This window comes from Coregonus clupeaformis, chromosome 20 (assembly GCF_020615455.1).
Source record: "Coregonus clupeaformis isolate EN_2021a chromosome 20, ASM2061545v1, whole genome shotgun sequence".
Lineage (NCBI taxonomy): Eukaryota > Metazoa > Chordata > Actinopteri > Salmoniformes > Salmonidae > Coregonus > Coregonus clupeaformis.
In genome coordinates, this window is record NC_059211.1 from 37,528,913 (window position 1) to 37,550,946 (window position 22,034).

At 42.0% G+C, this 22,034-nt stretch overlaps 1 protein-coding gene across 1 annotated transcript; it reads right to left on the minus strand.

Moving 5' to 3' along the window:
* Positions 1-206: 206 nt before the first annotated feature.
* On the minus strand, positions 207-21,550 carry LOC121533345 (flavin-containing monooxygenase 5). Its single transcript, XM_041839194.1, has 10 exons — positions 21,446-21,550; positions 15,720-15,861; positions 13,029-13,217; positions 12,731-12,896; positions 11,016-11,158; positions 4,549-4,745; positions 2,771-2,906; positions 2,447-2,666; positions 2,205-2,277; positions 207-1,981 (listed from the first exon to the last, which is right to left on the minus strand). Exons 2-10 carry the CDS (start codon positions 15,849-15,851, stop codon positions 1,546-1,548), a joined length of 1,692 nt encoding a protein of 563 aa, XP_041695128.1. The 5' UTR covers positions 15,852-15,861; positions 21,446-21,550; the 3' UTR covers positions 207-1,545.
* Positions 21,551-22,034: the final 484 nt, after the last annotated feature.

Here is a 22,034-nt window from a genome sequence, read left to right on the forward strand (position 1 = left end):
TCAGAGGTGCAAGTGGGAAACTAAGTGCATGGGGATGACAGACAAGTTTCCCATTACTAATTACCAGTTGGAGGGCCTTTCAACTGGATTCTTTCCAGTTGTATGTGGTAAACATTACCACCTTCCCACTTGGTCATGAACACAGCATCAGGTTAGTTACAACTGGGGTTGGAGCGAAAACATACATGAGGGAAGCTCTCTAGGAACAGGGTTGGATAGCCTTGCTTTAATGCGTTCTCTTGTACATTTTCTCTAATAAGACAGCACAATGGTATTAGTCTACTGTAGTTGTCTTTCACACACTTAGCCTACCCCCTGCTCTTATGGGCCCATTGCAACCAACAGGCAGAACTTAACATGCAGCTGTATGTTAGCACTTGATGCTACTAACGGGAGATTCAATGCACCTGCGTGTTAAGACAAACTTGCTTTCAACCAAAAACCCACAAGAATAAACCCGCAGATCAGTTGATCTCATGTTGTTACCGTGTCAAACAAGTCTGATACCAGACATCTTCATCTAGGCGATCTACTCCCGCCCCCAATGAAATATCGACCTATAAGGAACATTACAAATCGGAAGGCTGGTAAATCATTTAAAATGCGTATTGTAAGAATTTTAGGGCAGCTAAACTATTAAACAATTTAATTGAGTTAATCGCAGGATTTCCTGTGATTAATCACGATTAATGGAAAATTCGGAATTTGCTCAAATTAAGCTGTAATTTAAGATTTTCTTAATACAAAAAAGCTTTACAAGAATATTGATGTCTTGATTTTGTCCAATGTAATGGTTAGCAAAATCAGGTAAATTGATAAAGCACACTTTCTTTAACCTCAATTTCAACTTGTTTTGACATCGTATTGTTGTTTTTAGCTTTATAGATTATGTATTTTTGATGTTTTCAGTGTATTTTGTACGCCTTCAGACAATGCGATTAATCATATAAACATATCAATATAACTAGAATATAATTTGTGTCATCTGAAATACCTTGATTAGACTATAATTTAATACAAACATAGATTATATTAACTAAATCATGATTGTCTTGATTTTGTTACACATTTTAGATGTGGACAGTTCAGGGATATTTTAGCCATACGTAATTACACAAGTTGTAATTAATGGATTACATAATTTGGAAATGAAAACGTAATGAGTGCACCAACATGAGTTTTCCATTCATATAACCTATACGATTTATTGCCACAGTATAATTGGTGTCTTAAACAATAAATTACTTTATTGTAGTTGTACTGAATGATTATCAAATAGTTAAAATCCCCCCTTAGTCTGCTCGATTACCTGGTTTTTATTTCTACAGAAAGATAATACCCTGTAGAGTGCGAACATGTCTTGTAAAATATTGGGAGAAAGCAGGACTAAGTTAACACCAACCTCACACGTAGCTTTTAGGGAGTGGCAAATTTTGGAAGCAATTGAGATCAGCTGTGCGGGTGAACTTTGTATTGATGGTTTAACAACAAAATCACCTGGAGATAAAATGGTGGCCAACAGTGGTTGCAATAGGCCCATATTGTTCATTTCCACCCCGAAATGGTCTCAGGTAGACTGTACATCTTATAGAGGAGGCCTGTGGGGTGTGAGAGGAGTGATAAGAGACTGTGTCTAGTATAGAGGGTTAGTAGGAGAACAGCGCCAGACAGGGTCAATATCAGTCTCAGACTACAGGAGGCTCTGGTTCTGCTCTCTGGTTCTGGAGCCATCCTGGTCCTGAATGGCTGGGCTACTCGCTCCCACTGGGTGAGTATAGCCTGTCGGGCCCCATCCCACTGTCCTGGCCCTCTCAGACGGTACTGGTACGGGGTGCAGGGCCCCAGCAGCACACGCAGCCCCACACCAGGCTCCCTCAGCAGCAACCCTAGGAGGTTGGGTCGAACCCCTAACTCCTCTGCCATGGAGTCAAGATAGGGGATATGGTCCACCTGGAGAGGGTGCCGCTCCAAACAGGCAAACCTGGAGGGAGAGGGAAGAGAGACACACAGAGGTGCTTATAAATCATTTTTAAATATCAATCAATCACATTTTATTTATAAAGCCCTTTTTACATCAGCAGATGTCACAAAGTGCTATACAGAAACCCAGCCTAAAACCCCAAACAGCAAGCAATGCAGATATAGTTTGTTACCTATTAGCAAAATAATTATGTGAGTGTAATAACGCATGGTTGTTGTCGCACCTGTTTTGCAAGGTGCTGGTGTCTCTCTTTATGTCCTGCAGCATGGCTTCTTCGGAGGGCAGTGTTAGTAACCCTGGAGCAATAAATTATGTTATCACACATTAATATTGACAAAAACCTCAAAGCTTCAATCACTCGCATTCAAATACACTAGGCTACCCAACAACTTCAGACACAGAGCTCCTGGACAAATCAGGAAAAGGGGAGTTAATGAGTTAATGAGGGTGTTAGTTAGTTGTTACCTTTAAAGACCCGGGTGGCCCAGCGGGCCTGCATCTCAGCCAGAGGGTTGATGGCTCCCATGTTACAGATGAAGCCCACTACAGCCAGACTGGGCCGGGCCAGCCCCAGGGGGAACACATGACGGTACAGACACAGGCGGTGACTGCTATTAGCCAGCAGACCCGAAGGCAGGAAGGGAAAGTCATAGTTGTAGCCGGTGGCAAACACCACAACATCCACCTAGGGAGGAGGGAGGGTAGGGTAGAGGGGAGGTGAGGTGAGGTGAGAAGGGAGGAGAGAGAGTGTCTGTGTGTGTTTGTGTGTGTGTGTGTGTTTGTGTTCACCTTGTCCACAACGCTCCCGTCCTCAAACACCACACTGGAGCCTCTGATCTCCCTGATGTTAGGTTTGACCAGAACACGACCAGAGATGATTCGACCAGGCAGGTCATCATTCACCACTGGGATCTGGGCAAAGAACCTGAAATAGATAGATGGATGGATCAGTCAGTCAGTCAGTCAGTCAGTCAGTCAGTCAGTCAGTCAGTCAGTCAGTCAGTCAGTCAGATACAGTGCCTTGCAAAAGTATTCATCCCCCTTGGCGTTTTTCCTATTTTGTTACATTACAACCTGTAATTTAAATGGATTTTTATTTGGATTTCATGTAATGGACATATACAAAATAGTCAAAATTGGTGAAGCGAAATGAAAAAAATTACTTATTCTAAAAAATAAATAACTGAAAAGTGGTGCATGCATATGTATTCACCCCCTTTGCTATGAAGCCCCTAAATAAGATCTGGTGCAACCAGTTACTTTCAGAAGTTACATAATTAGTTAAATAAAGTCCACCTGTGTGCAATCTAAGTGTCACATGATCTGTCACATGATCTCAGATACCTGTTCTGAAAGGCCCCAGAGTCTGCAACACCACTAAGCAAGGGGCACCACCAAACAAGCGGCACCATGAAGACCAAGGAGCTCTCCAAACAGGTCAGGGACAAAGTTGTGGAGAAGTACAGATCAGGGTTGGGTTATAAAAAAATATCTGAAACTTTGAACATCCCACAGATCACCATTAAATCCATTATTAAAAAATTGAAAGAATATGGCACCACAACAAACCTGCCAAGAGAGGGCCGCCCACCAAAACTCACAGACCAGGCAAGGAGGGCATTAATCAGAGGCAACAAAGACCAAAGATAGCCCTGAAGGAGCTGCAAAGCTCCACAGCGGAGATTGGAGTATCTGTCCATAGGACCACTTTAGGCCATACACTCCACAGAGCTGAGCTTTACGGAAGAGTGGCCAGAAAAAAGCCATTGCTTAAAGAAAAAAATAAGCAAACACGTTTGGAAGAAGGTACTCTGGTCAGATGAGACTAAAATTGAGCTTTTTGGCCATCAAGGAAAACGCTATGTCTGGCGCAAAACCTCTCATCACCCTGTGGGGATGTTTTCCATCGGCAGGGACTGGGAAACTGGTCAGAATTGAAGGAATAATGGATGGCGCTAAATACAGGGAAATTCTTGAGGGAAACCTGTTTCAGTCTTCCAGAGATTTAAGACTGGGACGGAGGATCACCTTCCAGCAGGACAATGACCCTAAGCATAGTGCTACAGCAACACTCGAGTGGTTTAAGGGGAAACATTTAAATGTCTTGGAATGGCCTAGTCAAAGCCCAGACCTTAATCCAATTGAGAATCTGTGGTATGACTTAAAGATTGCTGTACACCAGCGGAACCCATCCAACTTGAAGGAGCTGGACCAGTTTTGCCTTGAAGAATGGGAAAAAATCCCAGTGGCTAGATGTGCCAAGCTTATAGAGACATACCCCAAAATACTTACAGCTGTAATTGCTGCAAAAGGTGCCTCTACAAAGTATTGACTTTGGGGGGGTGAGTAGTTATGCACGCTCAAGTTTTCGTTTTTTTGTCTTATTTCTTGTTTGTTTCACAATAAAAACATATTTTGCATCTTCAAAGTGGTAGGCATGTTGTGTAAATCAAATGATAGAAACACCCCAAAAAATCCATTTTAATTCCAAGTTGTAAGGCAACAAAATAGGAAAAATGCCAAGGGGGGTGAATACTTTCACAAGCCACTGTATGTATAGAGCATACCCGTGTTTTGGCTGTAGGCCGTACAGTCTGTGGTCGAAGCTCTGGTTCAGATTCTTCTCCATCATCCTGGTAATCCAGGAGGGGAAGAGCTTCTGCAGCAGTCTGTCCAATCGTGAAGTGCCCACCAGGTCACCTGGAAGGCCCCCTGCCCCCACCCTGCTGACCACCCATGCCCCCTTCCGCGTGCTGAGGTACACCTGTAGACCAGAAGAGGAAGGGTTAATGATCTTTGTCAGAGATGGCCTAGTCTCATTATACACCGACGAGATCTTACTTTATCTAAACAATGTATCTCAATACCTCCCAAACGCTTTGAAGATCGTAGACAAATTCAGCACCATCTCAAGTTATAAAAGAAATCTAACTAAATCTGCCCTACTCCCTCTCAAGAGATGGAGGACTCCATTTCTACTTATGGAATCCCAATCGTTTCCCATTTTAAATATTTGAGAATAAATATATTTCCTTCTTTAGATAAAACCATTTCCAGAAACTTTAACAGAACACTCAAATCAATTCAATACGACCTCAGTAGATGGACTAACATCCCAGTTGCGTTAATTGCCACGGCTGAATTTCTGTACCGTGCCTTCAGAAAGTATTCACACCCCTAGACTTTTTTCACATTTTGTTGTGTTACAGCCTGAATTTCAGTGGTGTAAAAATACTTTCAAGTACTACTTAAGTAGGTTTTTTTGGTATCTGTACTTTACTTTACTATTTTTATTTTTGACAACTTTTACTTTTACTTCACTACATTCCTAAAGAAAATAATGTACTTTTTACTCCATACATTTTCCCTGACACCCAAAAGTACTCGTTACATTTTGAAAGCATAGCAGGACAGGAAAATGGTCCAATTCATGCACTTATCAAAAGAACATCCCTGGTCATCTACTGCCTCTGATCTGGCGGACTCACTAAACACAAATGCTTTGTTTATCAATTATGTCTGAGTGTTGGAGTGTGCCCCTTTCTATCCGTAAATTTAAAGAAACAAGAAAATGGTGCCATCTGGTTTACTTATGATTTATACTTGTACTTTTGATACTTAAGTACATTTGATCAATTACATTTACTTTTGATACTTAAGTATACTTAAAACCAAATACTTTTAGACTTTTACTCAAGTAGTATTTTACTGGGTGACTTTCACTTTTACTTGAGTCATTTTCTATTAAGGTATCTTTACTTTTAATCAAGTATGACAATTGGGTACCTTTTCCACCACTGCTGAATTTAAAATGTATTCAATTGAGAGTTTTTGTTACTGGCCTATACACAATACCCAATAATGTCAAAGTGGAAAATCTAAATAAAAATGAAAAGTTGAAATGTCTTGAGTCAATAAGTATTCAACCCCTTTGTTATGGCAAGCCTAAATAAGTTCAGGAGCAAAATGTTGCTTAACAAGTCAAATAATAAGTTGCATGGACTCACTGTGTGTGCAATAATAGTGTTTAACATGATTTTTGAATGACTAACTAATCTCTGTACCCCACACATACAATTATCTGTAAGGTCCCTCAGTAGAGCAGTGAATTTCAACCACAGATTCAAGAACAAAGACCAGAGAGGTTTTCCAATGCCTTGCAAAACGATCTTCTTGACCCTAACCAGTCAGTCTTCAAGACTGGTCACTCAACCGAGACTGCTCTTCTCTGTGTCACGGAGGCTCGCCGCACTGCCAAACTGACTCTCTCTCCTCTGTTCTCATCCTCCTAGATCTATCCGCTGCCTTTGACACCGTGAACCATCAGATCCTCCTCTCCACCCTCTCAGGGCTGGGCGTCTCAGGCTATGCACACTCTTGGATTGCATCCTACCTGGCAGGCCGCTCCTACCAGGTGACGTGGAGAGGATCTGTGTCTGTACCACATACTCTCACTACTGGTGTCCTCCAGGGCTCGGTTCTAGGCCCTCTCCTCTTCTCTCTATACACCAAGTCACTCGGCTCAGTCATATCCTCACAAGGTCTCTCCTATCATTGCTATGCGGATGACACTCAACTACTTTTCTTCTTCCCCCCTTCTGGCACCCAGGTTTTGACACGCATCTCTGTGTGCGTGGCAGATATCTCAACTTGGATGTCGGCCCACCACCTCAAGCTCAACAAGACGGAACTGCTCTTCCTCCCAGGGAAGGCCTGCCCGCTCAAAGACCTCTCCATCACGGTTGACAACTCCACAGTGTCGCCCACCCAGAGTGCAAAGAACCTTGGCGTGACCCTGGACAACACTCTGTCGTTCTCTGCAAACATCAAAGCAGTGACCCGCTCCTGTAGGTTCATGCTCTACAACATACGTAGAGTACGACCCTACCTCACACAGGAAGCGGTGCAGGTCCTAATCCAGGCACTTGTCCTCTCCCGTCTGGACTACTGCAACTCGTGGTTGGCTGGGCTCCCCACTTGTGCCATCAAACCCCTGCAACTTATCTAGAACGCAGCAGCCCGCCTGGTTTTCAACCTTACCAAGTTTTCTCATGTCACCCCGCTCCTCCGCACACTCCACTGGCTTCCAGTTGAAGCTCGCATCCACTACAAAACCATGGTGCTTACCTACGGAACAGCAAGAGGAACTGCCCCTCCCTACCTTTAGCCTATGATCAAACCTTACACCCCAACCAGAGCACTCCATTCTGCCACCTCAGGTCTCTTGGCCCTCCCATCCCTACTGGAGGGCAGCTCCCGCTCAGCCCAGTCCAAGCCCTTCTCTGTCCTGGCACCCCAATGGTGGAACCAGCTTCCCCCTGAAGCTAGGATAGCAGAGGCCCTGGCCATCTTCCGAAAACATCTGAAACCCTACCTATTCAAAAAGTATCTTAAATAATCATCCTCCTAATCACCTCGACCCCCCCTAAAAAAAAGAACAAAAAAAAGAAGACTTAACCAGCACTTGACCCCACCCCCACCCACCCTCTAGCTCTGACTCTACTGACAGCTACGTTATTGAGGAGCAATGTACTTTCTTTGCCTGTGATATGTGGTTGTCCCACCTAGCTAACTTAAGATGAATGTACTAACTCTAAGTCGCTCTGGATAAGAGTGTCTGCTAAATGACTAAAATGTAAATATAAAGAAGGGCACCTATTGGTAGATGGGTAAAAAAACATTGAAGATCCCTTTGAGCATGGTAAAGTTATTAATTACACTTTGGATGGTGTATTAATACACCCAGTCACTACAAAGATACATGCGTCCTTCCTAACTCAGTTGACGGAGAGGAAGGAAACTGCTCAGGGATTTCACCATGAGGCCAATGGTGAATTTAAAACTGTTACAGATTTTAAATGGCTGTGATAGGAGAAAACTGAGGATGGATCAACAACATTGTAGTTACTCCACAATACTAACCTAAATGACAGTGAAAAGAAGGAAGCCTGTACAGAATAAAAAATATTCCAAAACATGCATCCTGTTTGCAACAAGGCACTAAAGTAATACTGCAAAAAATGTGGCAAAGCAATGAACTTTTTGTCCTGAATTCAAAATGTTATGTTTGGGGCAAGTCCAATGCAACACATTACTGAGTACCACTCTCCATATTTTCAAGCATAGTGGTGGCTGCATTATGTTATGGGTAAGCTTGTAATCGTTAAGGACTGGGGAGTTTTTCAGGATAAAAAAAGAAATGGAGCTAAGCACAGGCAAAATCCTAGAGGAAAACCTAGTTAAGTCTGCTTTCCACCTGACACTGGGAGATTAATTTACCTTTCAGCAACACAAGGCCAAATCTACACTGGAGTTGCTTACCAAGAAGACAGTGAATGTTCCTAAGTGGCCGAGTTACAGTTTTGACTTAAATCTACTTGAAAATCTATGGCAAGACCTGAAAATGGTTGTCTAGCAATGATCAACAACCAATTTGACAGAGCTTGAAGAATTTAGAAAATAATAAAATGGTCAAATGTTGCACAATCCAGGTGTGGAAAGCTCTTCGAGACTTATCCAGAAAGACTCACAGCTGTATTCGCTGCCAAAGGTGCTTCTACAAAGTATTGACCCGGGGATGTGAATACGTATGTAAATGAGATATTCCTGCATTTCATTTTTAATAAATGTAAAAATATAAAACATGTTTCCCTTTGTCATTATGGGGTATTGTGTGTAGATGGGTGAGAATTATTTTTTTTTTAATCCATTTTGAATTCAGGCTGTAACACCAAAAAATGTGGAATAAGTCAAAGGGTATGAATACATTCTGAAGGCACTGTAGTTTAATGCTTCCCTTGTCTCCCCTTCTGGCTATTGGGAAAAAATCCATAGTGCGGGTTCTAAATGTATATGGCAAGGTAAGCGATCCCGGGTTAAAATTAACAAACTTACAAAGAGGGAAAGACGTATGAGGACTATCCGTACCAAACTTTAAATTGTATTTCCAGGCACTCGCATTTCGTCCCATACTAAATTGGTTTAGACATGATTATTCCATCCCCTGGCTGAGTATAGAGATAAATACAGTGTCTCATATTGCCCTGGAAGAGTAGGTCTTCACTGATATATCCCTAAAACAATGTAAACTATGCTTTGGTCCTATTATTGCTCACACAATCTCTATTTGACGCAAAATTGAAAAACAATGTAACTGGGAATCAAAATGGCATGACCATACTTAAATTTTTCACAATAATGCCTTGCTATCTGGAGGGCGGCCTTTTGCATCCCCCCAATGGTCCAAATGTGGAATCCGTATCCTTGCCGATATCATGGACAGGAATGGTTTGAGAACATTTAAAGATTTGAAAGACACATAACCACGCAACTCCTTTTTTCTATATTTACAATTTAGGTCAGCTATGCTGGCCTATGGAGTCCCTTGGGAAACCCAACTACCGAACCATCCAAAGATGGGATTTTAAAATAAATGATCTGGGCTCCCGAAAGGACTGATCTCTATAATATATAAATAACTTTTGGAAAGCTCATATTCTGAGCTAGCCGTGAAAAGTATGGTCCACAGATCTAAGTGAATATGAATAATCCTATAACTGGAACAGAATATGGAAAAATATTACCTTGGCATCCCGTAATCCGAACAATACATTTATACACTCACTGGACAGTTTATTAGGTACAACCATCTAGTACACGGTCGGACCCCCTTTGCCTCCAGAACAGCCTGAATTCTTTGGGTCATGGATTCTACAAGTTGGAAACGTTCCACAGGGATGTTGGTCCATGCTGACGTGATGGCATCACGCAGTTGCTGCAGATTGGACGGCGATTCACCACCGCCAACAGCCTGTACCGTTGACACCAGGCAGGCTGGGTCCATGGACTCAACCGGGATTCGTCAGACCAGGCGGTGTTTTTCCACTCCTCAAATTGTCCAGTGTTGGTGATCATGTGCCCACTGGAGCTTCTTCTTCTTGTTTTTAGCTGATAGGAGTGGAACCCGGTGTGGTCGTCTGTTGCAATAACCCATCCATGACAAGGATCGACAAGTTGTGCGTTCCCGAGATGCCGTTCTGCACTCCACTGTTGTACTGTGCCATTATTTGTCTGTTTGGTGTGGCCCGCCTGTTAGCTTGCATGAATCTTGCCATTCTCCTTCGACCTCTCTCATCAAGAAGCTGTTTTCTGCCGCTGATTAGATGGTTTTTGTTTGTTGCACCATTCTCGGTAAACCCTAGATACTGTCCTGCGTGAAAAGCCCAAGGGAGGTCGTTTCTGAGATACTGGATCAGGCGTGCCTGGCACCGACGATACCACACTCAAAGTCGCTTAGGTCACTCGTTTTGCCCATTCTAACGTTCAATCGAACAGTAACTGAATGCCTCGATGCCTGTCTGCCTGCTTTATATAGCAAGCCATGGCCACGTAACTCACTGTCTGTAGGAGCGATCCATTTTCGTAAACGGGGTGGTGTACCTAATAAACTGTCCGGTGAATGTACATTTTTAAGTTTGTTCACAGACTGTATTTAACACCAAGGAAATGTTTTACGATGAAATTGGCCCTAACTCTCAAACGTTCACTGTGTCCCCATATGATGTGGAAGTGCCCAGCAGTTAAATGCTTCTGGGACAAAGTGACGAAATTAATTTTGAAGTGCTTGAATTTAAATATTAAATGACAAGCAACCCTAGGAGAGGTGGGAAGGGGTGGAAAACATGGTTTCTTGGTGGGGATGTGGGTGGTTGGAGGGAGACATGTTAGATGGGTGGGGTTGGGGGAATGGGGGGTGTTGTTGCGGGTGGAAGCTCACTTTTTTCTCTCTCTCTTTTTACATACTACATTTATTGTTACTTTTTGGCTCTGTGATGTGAGCTAATAAATTATATGCATTTGTGTATTGTGCATGTAGCCACCCCAACAAGAAAATACATGTTTTATAAAGATTTGGCCACAAAAAAAAGAATTGTCTAAGTGTCTTCCTGTTCATGCAAGCCAGGAGTTTTGCATACTTCCCTACATAATATCTGAGAGAAATACTTCCAGAAGAATCAGATGATTTCGCACTCACCTGCTCCGCTACTCTGCTGGCATCCACAGCGATGTCACCTCCAGAATTCCCGATCCCGACCACCACCACCCTCTTCCCCTGCAGCCCCTCGGCACTGCGATATTCCCAACTGTGTAAGTACCTGCCCTCAAACTCCTCTATACCTGGGAGAATCAGATAATCAAATAATAAATAATAATACTCCATCATGGCAATTGATTAAACAATGATAATTGAGCATGCTATTCAAATTATACGTTGTGAGGGCTATGACTGGGATATACACATGATGATGTATGTATGTACACTACCGTTCAAAAGTTTGGGGTCACTTAGAAATGTCCTTGTTGATTTTTTTTGCCAATTAAAATAACATCAAATTGATCAGAAATACAGTGTAGACATTATCAATGTTGTAAATGGCTATTGTAGCTGGAAACGGCTGACTTTTAATGGAATATCTACATAGGCGTACAGAGGCCCATTACCAGCAACCATCAGACTTGTGTTCCAATGGCACATTGTGTTTGCTAATCCAAGTTCATCATTTTAAAAGGCTAATTGATCATTAGAAAACCCTTTTGCAATTATGTTAGCACAGCTGAAAAATGTTGTGCTGATTAAAGAAGCAATACATGTGGGAGGCCACAGTGCACAACTGAGCAAGATACATTTGAGTGTCTAGTTTGAGAAACAGACGCCTCACAGGTCCTCAACTGGCAGCTTCATTAAATAGTACCCGCAAAACACCAGTCTCAATGTCAACAATGAAGGGGCGACTCCGGGATGCTGACCTTCTAGGTAGAGTTGCAAAGAAAAAGCCATATCTCAGACTGGCCAATTAAAGGAAAAGATTAAGATGGGCAGTCTGAGATATGGCTTTTTCTTTGCAACTCTGCCTAGAAGGTCAGCATCTTGGAGTCGCCTCTTCACTGTTGACGTTGAGACTGGTGTTTTGCGGGCACTATTTAATGAAGCTGCCAGTTGAGGACCTGTGAGGCGCCTGTTTCTCAAACTAGACACTCCTCTTTCTATTCTGGTTATAGCCAGTTTGCGCTGTTCTGTGAAGGGAGTAGTACACAGCGTTGTGTACGAGATCTTCAGTTTCTTGGCAATTTCTCACATAGAATAGCCTTCATTTCTCAGAACAAGAATAGACAGACGAGTTTCAGAAGAAAGTTATTTGTTTCTGGCCATTTTGAGCCTGTAATTGAACCCACAATTGCTGATGCTCCAGATACTCAACTAGTCTCAAGAAGGCCAGTTTTATTGCTTCTTTAATCAGCACAACAGTTTTCAGCTGTGCTAACATAATTGCAAAAGGGTTTTCTAATGATCAATTAGCCTTTTAAAATGATAAACTTGGATTAGCAAACACAACGTGCCATTGGAACACAGGACTGATGGTTGCTGATAATGGGCCTCTGTACGCCTATGTAGATATTCCATTAAAAGTCAGCCGTTTACAGCTACAATAACCATTTACAACATTAACAATGTCTACACTGTATTTCTGATCAATTTGATGTTATTTTAATGGACAAAAAAATTGCTTTTCTTTCGAAAACAAGGACATTTCTAAGTGCACCCCAAACTTTTGAACGGTAGTGTATGTATGAAGGATGTGATTAGGATTTGAGTCTATATATCTCCAGTGATAGTAGCATATAAATGGACAATAAACAAATACACAACGTCACTGGGGACTATGATAGGGATAGAGAGTTGACTGTTACCTGGGAAGTCATTGAGCGGCAGGTGTGGTCGTGTAAAGTGACCGGTGCAGACCATCACAGCATCAAAGACCTGAGTCTCCCTCTGACCTTTTGTCCTCTCTGTCTCCACCTCCCACTGGCCCGACACTGGGAAGTCTGGCCTCTGTCGCACACTCACCACAGTGGTCTGACACACACAGGTAGGCAGGCAGACACGTACGCACACACCGCGAAATGAATCACTATTTACCATTGAAAGGGATCATAACATAAGATGTGACTGAATAAACATCAACTTCCTTCCTTCATGCCCTCTGACCTGGAAGAGGATGTGCTTGAAGAGGTCAAAGTTCTCAGCGTAAAGTCGTAGGTAGATCAGCAGCTGGGAGTGGTGCATGTTGTTGGGCAGGTGAGCTGGAGGAGGGAAGTCGCTGTATGACATCATTTCCTTGGAGCTGTTGATGATGACAGACTGGTAGATGTTGGCCCTGCCTGGGTCTGGATGCTCCTAAAGGACGAGGACACAGACTAAGGATATGCTATACACACTACTATTCACCTTATGACACCAGGAAAGGGCGCATCCAGTTTGTTACGACTGTTTTCCTCCTTCCGGCCCATTCACAAACAAGCAAAACTTTGTTAAATATGAATTATATTTGTCAAAACTATTAAATAACATGTTCATTCTATGTTGAGGAAAATTATTTTGAAAATGAAAACGTTTGTTTCCACATAGTATAAGCACTCGGAAGCTGACGTTAGTTAGCATTAGCATTCTCATAGAGAATGACTGGCAGTGTTAGCTAGTTAGCTTTGTGACACAAAATATCGCAAATATCGTAATGTTATCGATACCGAAAACATTTAGAACATGATTTCAGTCTTCGCCATTTATATTCTGTGTCTAACAACATTGCCATTTCAAGCATTGATCTTTGATTGGGATACAGCCTCTAAGGATAACGACCATTTGATACTGTCTAATATGCTAACTAGCTAACACCGTCAATCATTCTCTATGAGAATGCTAATGCAAACTAACGTCAGCTTCCGAGTGCTTATACTACGTGAAAACAAACATTTATATTTTTTCAATCATTTTCCTTCACAAAGAATAAACATATCTTTCAAATTCTGTGCACATTATTTAATAGTTTTGACCAATTTCATTCATATTTAATGAAGTTTTGCTTGTTTGTGAATGGGCCGGATGGAGGAAAACAACTTGGGTCATCAATAGTTACCACAACCACAAAGTCATAAACCTTCTACAATTTATCTTCTTAAAATTGTATTTTAAACCTAACCCTAACCTTAACCACACTGCTAACCTTTTTATTTTATTTTTTTTATTTTTTTCACCTTTATTTAACCAGGTAAGCCAGTTGAGAACAGGTTCTCATTTACAACTGCGACCTGGCCAAGATAAAGCAAAGTAGTGCAATAAAAACAACAGAGTTATATATGGGGTAAAAAACATAAAGTCAGAAATACAACAGAAAATATATATACAGTGTGTGCAAATGTAGCAAGTTATGGAGGTAAGGCAATAAATAGGCTATAGTGCAGAATAATTACAATAGTATTAACACTGGAATGCTAGATGTGCAAGAGATTATGTGCAAATAGAGATACTGGGGTGCAAAAGAGCAAAATAAATAACAATATAGGGATGAGGTAGTTGGGTGGGCTAATTTCGGATGGGCTGTGTACAGGTGCAGTGATCGGTAAGGTGCTCTGACAACTGATGCTTAAAGTTATTGAGGGAGATAAGAGTCTCCAGCTTCAGAGATTTTTGCAATTCGTTCCAGTCATTGGCAGCAGAGAACTGGAAGGAATGGCGGCCAAAGGAGGTGTTGGCTTTGGGAATGACCAGTGAGATATACCTGCTGGAGCGCAGACTACGGGTGGGTGCTGCTATGGTGACCAATGAGCTAAGATAAGGCGGGGATTTACCTAGCAGTGATTTATAGATGGCCTGGAGCCAGTGGGTTTGACGACCGAACATGTAGTGAGGACCAGCCAACAAGAGCGTACAGGTCACAGTGGTGGGTAGTGTATGGGGCTTTGGAGACAAAACGGATGGCACTGTGATAGACTACATCCAATTTGCTGAGTAGAGTGTTGGAGGCTATTTTGTAAATTACATCGCCGAAGTCAAGGATCGGTAGGATAGTCAGTTTTACGAGGGCATGTTTGGCAGCATGAGTGAAGGAGGCTTTATTGCGAAATAGGAAGCCGATTCTAGATTTAACTTTGGATTGGAGATTCTTTATGTGAGTCTGGAAGTTGAGTTTACAGTCTAACCAGACACCTAGGTATTTGTAGTTGTCCACATACTCTAGGTCAGACCCGTCGAGAGTGGTGATTCTAGTCGGGTGGGCGGGTGCCAGCAGCGTTCGATTGAAAAGCATGCATTTAGTTTTACTAGTGTTTAAGAGCAGTTGGAGGCTACTGAAGGATTGTTGTATGGCATTGAAGCTCGTTTGGAGGTTTGTTAACACAGTGTCCAATGAAGGGCCAGATGTATACAAAATGGTGTCGTCTGCGTAGAGGTGGATCTGAGAGTCACCAGCAGCAAGAGCGACATCATTGATATACACGGAGAAAAGTGTCGGCCCAAGAATTGAACCCTGTGGCACCTTATGCCTAACCCTAACCTTAAATTAAGACCAGAAAGCACATTTTTGTTTTCATTAATGTTTTCTTTGTGGCTGTGATAACTAGTGGAAACCCAGGAACTGGGTCAAGTGAGCGGAGCATCATAAGGTGAATATACCACTTAGAATGTGTCCAATACATTAGATATTGGAACAAAGCCAGGGTAATTTATTATGGTTAAACTTTTGACATTGAAACAGAGCCAGTGTCATTTATATCGGATATTGAAATCTCCAGCAGTGGTGGGCAATGGCAAAACTCCATATTTGTACACACTCAACACACACATGTACGCAGAGTGGATTAGTGTCGATCAGGCATCAGGTTCCTCAGCCAGTCCACTCACCTTGAACCTCCACAGCCCTCCGATGTCTTCACTGCTCTCAAAGCAGGTGGGCTCCAGACCCTCGTCCAGACAGCTCTTGATGCTGGTCAGTCCCGAGGGACCCGCCCCGATCACTGCTACTGTACGCACCATTATGATGGAACTACACACACAGAGAGAGAGAGAGAGAGAGAGAGAGAGAGAGAGAGAGAGATTATCACTTCTTACAATTGTGCTCCTTTAGTCAAATTAGATCAAAGCTGAATCAATGTCTCACAAGATCACATAATGATTAATTTGCATTTTACATAACAAAACCAAATATAATAGCATAGCAGAGTAGGCCTATAACATTACTGTTACACCAAAAACATCTCCTAATTTCTAATGAGATTTCAAGATGTTTAGCTGAAGCTGAATGGTCACTTTTTTTTCTCATGCACCAAAACTCAACAGAACACGCCACTAGGCAGGATACTGTATATGCTTTGATTGAAACAAAATACAAGAAAGGGTAATATTTTAACACCTTCTGCTCTAATTCGCTCACGAAACAGTAATTCAAGAAGATCTAAATGCATATTCCCATCCATGAAACTGATTGAGAACAATCAAATGATTGGCATGCAGATGCAGTTTGGATGTTTCATCAGTAAAACGTGAAGAATTATCATTCATGATTGACCGTGATGATGGCCTATTTTGAAATGAAGGATGCCTAACTTGGTGTTTGAGGGTATTAAAAATATAAAGAAATGATTGAGACAATATGTGTGGGCATAGGCAGACTCAAAATTGAGCTCAGGTGCATCCTCTTTCCATTGACCATCCTTGAGATGTTTCTACAACTTGATTGGAGTCCACCTGTGGTAAATTCAATTGATTGGACATGATTTGGAAAGGCACACACCTGTCTACATAAGGTCCCACAGTTGACAGTGCATGTCAGAGCAAAACCCAAGCCATGAAGTCGAAGGAATTGTCCGTAGAGCTCCGAGACAGGATTGTGTTGAGGCACAGATCTGAGGAAGGATACCAAAAAATGTATGCAGCATTGAAGGTCCCCAAGAATACAGTGGCCTCCATTATTCTTAAATGGAAGAATTTGGAACCACCGAGACACAGCTGTCCACCCAGCCAAACTGAGCAATCGGGGGAGAAGGGCCTCGGTCAGGGAGGTGACCAAGAACCTGATGGTCACTCTGACAGAGTTCCAGAGTTCCTCTGTGGAGATGGGAGAACCTTCCAGAAGGACAACCATCTCTGCAGCACTCCACCAATCAGGCCTTTATGATAGAGTGGCCAGACGGAAGCCACTCCTCAGTTTGCCAAAAGGCACCTAAAGGACTCTCAGAGCATGAGAAACAAGATTCTCTGTTCTGATGAAACCAAGATTGAACTCTTTGGCCTGAATGCCAAGCGTCACATCTGGAGGAAACCTGGCACCATCCCTACGGTGAAGCATGGTGGTGGCAGCATGTGGGGTAGTTTTCAGCAGCAGGGACTGGGAGACTAGTCAGGAGAGGGCAGACCTGAAAATAGCTGTGCAGCTCCAACCTGGCAGAGCTTGAGAGGATCTGCAGAGAAGAATGGGAGAAACTACCCAAATACAGGTGTGCCAAGCTTGTAGCGTCATACCCAAAAAGACTTGAGGCTGTAATCGCTGCCAAAGTACTGAGTAAAGGGTCTGAATACTTATGTAAATGTGATATTTCAGTTTATTTTTTTATATAAATTTGCAAACATTTCTAAAAACCTGTTTTTGCTTTGTCATTATTGGGTATTGTGTGTAGATTGATGAGGGAGAAACTATTTAATCAATTTTAGAGTAAGCTGTAACGTAACAAAATGTGGAACAAGTCAAGGGGTCTGAATACTTTCCGAATGCACTGTAAGTGGGTTTGAGTCAACATTTCACTCCTTTAACCTTATCGACAGAGAATGTACACCTTAACATTTAGTTTATCTACAGAGAGATACAGCAGTTATGTGGATGTGAACTTTGGTCTAGTTAAACGATTTTACAGCTCCTGTCCTGGTCTCCACTCATTGAGGGCATGAGGCAGTGTGAGAGTAGGGGACGGTAAGGAGCAAATCAGTACATATTACTGAATACTTTAAAGGGCTTTTTTCCTGTGAAGAACTCTTTTATCAGGGTTAGTTATCCTAATCTTTGTTTTAATCGTCTAAAGGTTCTTCCTTGAACTCTCTATGAAGGGTGTAAAGCCTTATTTGCATATTTATCAGTATGCCTTTCGAGTGAACTCAGTGGCCTTGTGGTTAGAGTGTCCGCCCTGAGATTGAAATGTTCAGAGTTCAATCCTTGACCGAGTCATACCAAAGACAGTAAAAATGGGACCCTCTGCTTGGCACTCAGCTATAGATAGATTGGGAATAAGGCTCTGTGTCCAGGGGGTGTATTTGTACATTTTTACATTTTTAGTCATTTAGCAGACGCTCTTATCCAGAGCAACTTACAGTTAGTGAGTGCATACACTTTTCATACTGGCCCCCCGTGGGAATCGAACCCACAACCCTGGCGTTGCAAGCGCCATGCTCTACCAACTGAGCTACAGGAGGCCCCATCACGCTACAGAAACAGGAGATAGGCTCCTGCTCCTATGAGCCGTTCCCGTTCGCACAAGCCAAGGCTCATGCAAGGCTACTTACTTACCTTTGAGTGAATTGTAGGTGACAGAGACATGGTTGTTGCATTCAATGGCCCTCACCAAGTGAGTGCCTAAGTTAATGTTATCATTAAACTCTTTATGACAATACATTACATATATCATAAGGCCTTACTTTGACGGCCTAGTTTTACCCTAACACACTGGTTAAAACTTTTGGTTTGCAGGCCACATCAGGCATGCAAGTCACATTATGCTCCAAGTGATGTGTTTTTCCTATTGGAATTCCAGCCAGAGTGGGGATATCCAACAATTGGAACATTTAATCACACACAACCTGCATTTGAAATGACTGCTAATGTACCTAAACTGGAACAACCATCTCAGAAACAGGGCAAAATAAATCCAACTACTAACAGATAGGATTAGTTTAGAAAAATGTATGTTATTGTTTGTTTGTGTAGCATAAGATAAATCCATTAATCAATGTAGTTGTCAAGCACAGATATTGAAACAAACGATTCGAAAAATCTACCTGCAATAGATCATGTTCGGAAATATGATAATGATGGGTGTGTTGACTGTTTCTAAGTGTGTTACTCTACACACTCAACTCTGGGTATTAACACCAACACTGGGGTTCTTTTACACCACTTAGAGTTTATTCAACTCCTGAATCAACTCTAGAAATGTTACACTGAAAAATCATCACTAGGTAACACTTGGCAATTTGCTGTGTACAAATACTGTATTATTCCCATATAGGTACAGTTCTCACATCTATCTTTTGTAACATAAAATTACTCAAACTCTTGATATAAAAGTTTAAACACTGAGGTAAACACTAGCTCACCTCACAATGCTCAGGCACTATTTAAAAGAATGTGGAAAAATACAATAAAAAAAGCTTATTCAGATTTAGAAGGGCCCCATAACTCTTAACCTACATACATACATGGATAGGAGTATACTGCCAAGACAGAGAGGGGAAATAGAGAGTGGGAGAGAGAGAGAGAGAGAGAGAGAGAAACACACTGGGCACACACTGGTTGAATCAACGTTGTTTCCACATAATTTCAATGAAATGACATTGAACCAACTTGGAATAGACATTGAATTTGTTGCATCCTAAGATGCTGGGTTATTTTACTCTAGACTCCTAGGCGTACTTATAATAAACAGAACAGATTTATTTTATGTTCTCCTTAACACATTCCAGTCGACCACTCTCTACAGTGTCTTCAGCCCAACTCCCCAATACATCATTGAACTTGTACCGCCCTTGCATCACATAATCCAATCACTTCAATGCAAGAACGGAAACCCCATTGTCATTTGTTAATGCAGAAAACTCAACCCCTGCATACAAATCCCATTGGCTATTTGCAACCATTTTAAATATAAACTCATTAACACATAATGCATTTGTCAATACACCACCGAATTGACTTCTGTGCCAAGTGGGAAGAGAGGGAGAGGGAGGGTCTAGGGTAACAAGAGCTGTTTTGCAGACCAACCAGGGGTACTGGAGACTATGTCGGTGTGAGCCAAAGAGAACGGAACATGGCAGAGAGCCAAAACACATATTTCCTGGAAATCCTAGAGCATGGGGACGATCGCTGTAAAACTGCTCAACTCTCAGTAGCACAGCATGATATGCATTGTTCCACGAAGAGTGCCTTTCATGTACACTCAGTTGAACAGTTAGATCACGTACATCTACGCTCTAACTAAACCATGTTCAAAATTATAATATTAGTGTTACGTTTTTATAAAATATTTTTCGCTGGAAAACCCAATTTTGGCATGCCCACGTCATGTTTGTCCAACTTCTAGGAAGATTTTAACCCACTTAACCCAAAACTTTGCCCATGTTTGCTTTGACAAAGTCATTTCTGAAGATTATTTAGTCCATGCGTTATGTGATTAATTTACATTTGTCCCTCAGGTCAACCATTATAGTCATTTTTCTTCATTTAACCTCTGGAGATGGGAAAACATATTTGTTTTATAGTTGAACATGTGCTCTTTATGACAGAATGTAAAGAGTTGGTAAAATACAAAAAAAAAGTTTATATATATTTTTATGTACAAAATTATATTACCCATACTTGCGACTAACGCCACGCTCACGTGCTAGTCGGAACTAGGAAACTGACATTTCTGACTTGCAAACTTGCTGTAGAAAGATGATCCTGAGTTTCCCACTTGGGATGTATCAGAATCAACCAAAAGGAAGCGCTACGCAAATAACTTATGTTCATTTTAAGGGTTGTGGCCAGACCAGATCAGTGGCACTGGTTAGTGGCACTGTTTTCTGGGGGATGGTCACAAAATATGTCCAGCTAGTAGCCAAAGTCTATGCCCCCTTGACTATAAGCCCTGATGGGGGGGATGGGCAGTAGTGAGGTGTGAGATTGTAATGAGAGAATGTAAACCCTATTTTAACCCTGCAGGAGTGGTTATGTTTACTGAAACAGAGTAATTTGCATCTCTAAATGCACTGTTTCTTTAGAACTTCACTAATTGGCTTTTCAATCCATTGACCATTGTCAATCAATCAATGATTAACTTAGATACCTACATCTATTTAAGAGTGCTTGAGTCGATCAGGACACAGAAGGGTATAAACAGAAAATAATACAGATCATCAAAAATAACTGTGACTTCAAACTGAACAACAAAGAGCTCTAGAAACAAAGTAACCAATATAAAGTATCTGCCTCTTCAGTGAATAAGGAACACAGAGTTCCATGAACATGAACATGTTTTATCAGTCTGATGTAATCAGTGTCTCAGGAAGATTTGCACTATAAATACCTTGCTTTTATGTTTTCCCAGAATATTTAAAAGGGAGAGTTGCTCACCCATTGCTCTGGTTTGATATTTTTTCTTAAAAAGCATGAAACATGTAGCCTGATCCCGTTTAATGTAATCTCGTGTGATCAGGTGGCTTTGCGAGGCTATGAAACATCATTGAACAACACACAAAACACTTTTTCAAACAGTAAACATTGATGGAAAAAAAAATTATGCACTCACTAACTGTAAGTCGCTCTGGATAAGAGCGTCTGCTAAATGACTAAAATTTAAATGTAATGATGAAGAAGTTGTGCTTACCTCTCTATTCCAGTGGACACGGGTTGAAATGAGCCCAAGGTACAGTGTTGCCAACTCCTCAGTAAGGAAAGTAGCTATTGGCTGTCCTAAAAGTCGCCAGGACAGCCAATAGCTGTAGGAGAGAGGCATAACGTCGTGGGAGAGACAAAACGTGAGTAAAAAACACCCTACATTTACACGCCGCCCTGAATGTAAACCAGGGCGGAATCAGCCAGCGGCGGCTTCCCGCATGCTCGATTAATTTGCAGTCTGGACGCGGAGGGGTGAACATCTCCTGTTGTGACTGTAGCAGGGAGGGACTGCTGCGCGAGGACTGGGCCGCCTGTAAGTGCTTTGGGACGGGGGTAACAAAGCACCCGCTGCTCGTTGAGAAGAGTAAGAACGATACGTGCTTTCACGTCAGTCTCCAAAAGTCGCTAGATTTGTCGCTAGTCGCTTTTTTGAAAATGTGTCGCTAGAGGGGTCTGAAAACCCGCTAACTATAGCGACAAATTCGCTAAATTGGCAACACTGTAACAAACCCCAGAGCTCTCTTTCTCTCCTCCACCCCTCCTCCAAATCCTCCAGCCCCTTGTCACTCAAACCAGCA

Coding starts and splice junctions, on each gene's coding strand:
- LOC121533345 (XM_041839194.1), bottom strand. CDS start 15,851: ATGGTGCGTACAGTAGCAGTGATCGGGGCGGGTCCCTCGGGACTGACC. Junction 11,159..12,730: donor GCCGCTCAATGACTTCCCAG/GTAACAGTCAAC, acceptor TGATTCTCCCAG/GTATAGAGGAGTTTGAGGGC. Junction 4,746..11,015: donor CCAGCAGAGTAGCGGAGCAG/GTGAGTGCGAAA, acceptor TCTGGTCTACAG/GTGTACCTCAGCACGCGGAA.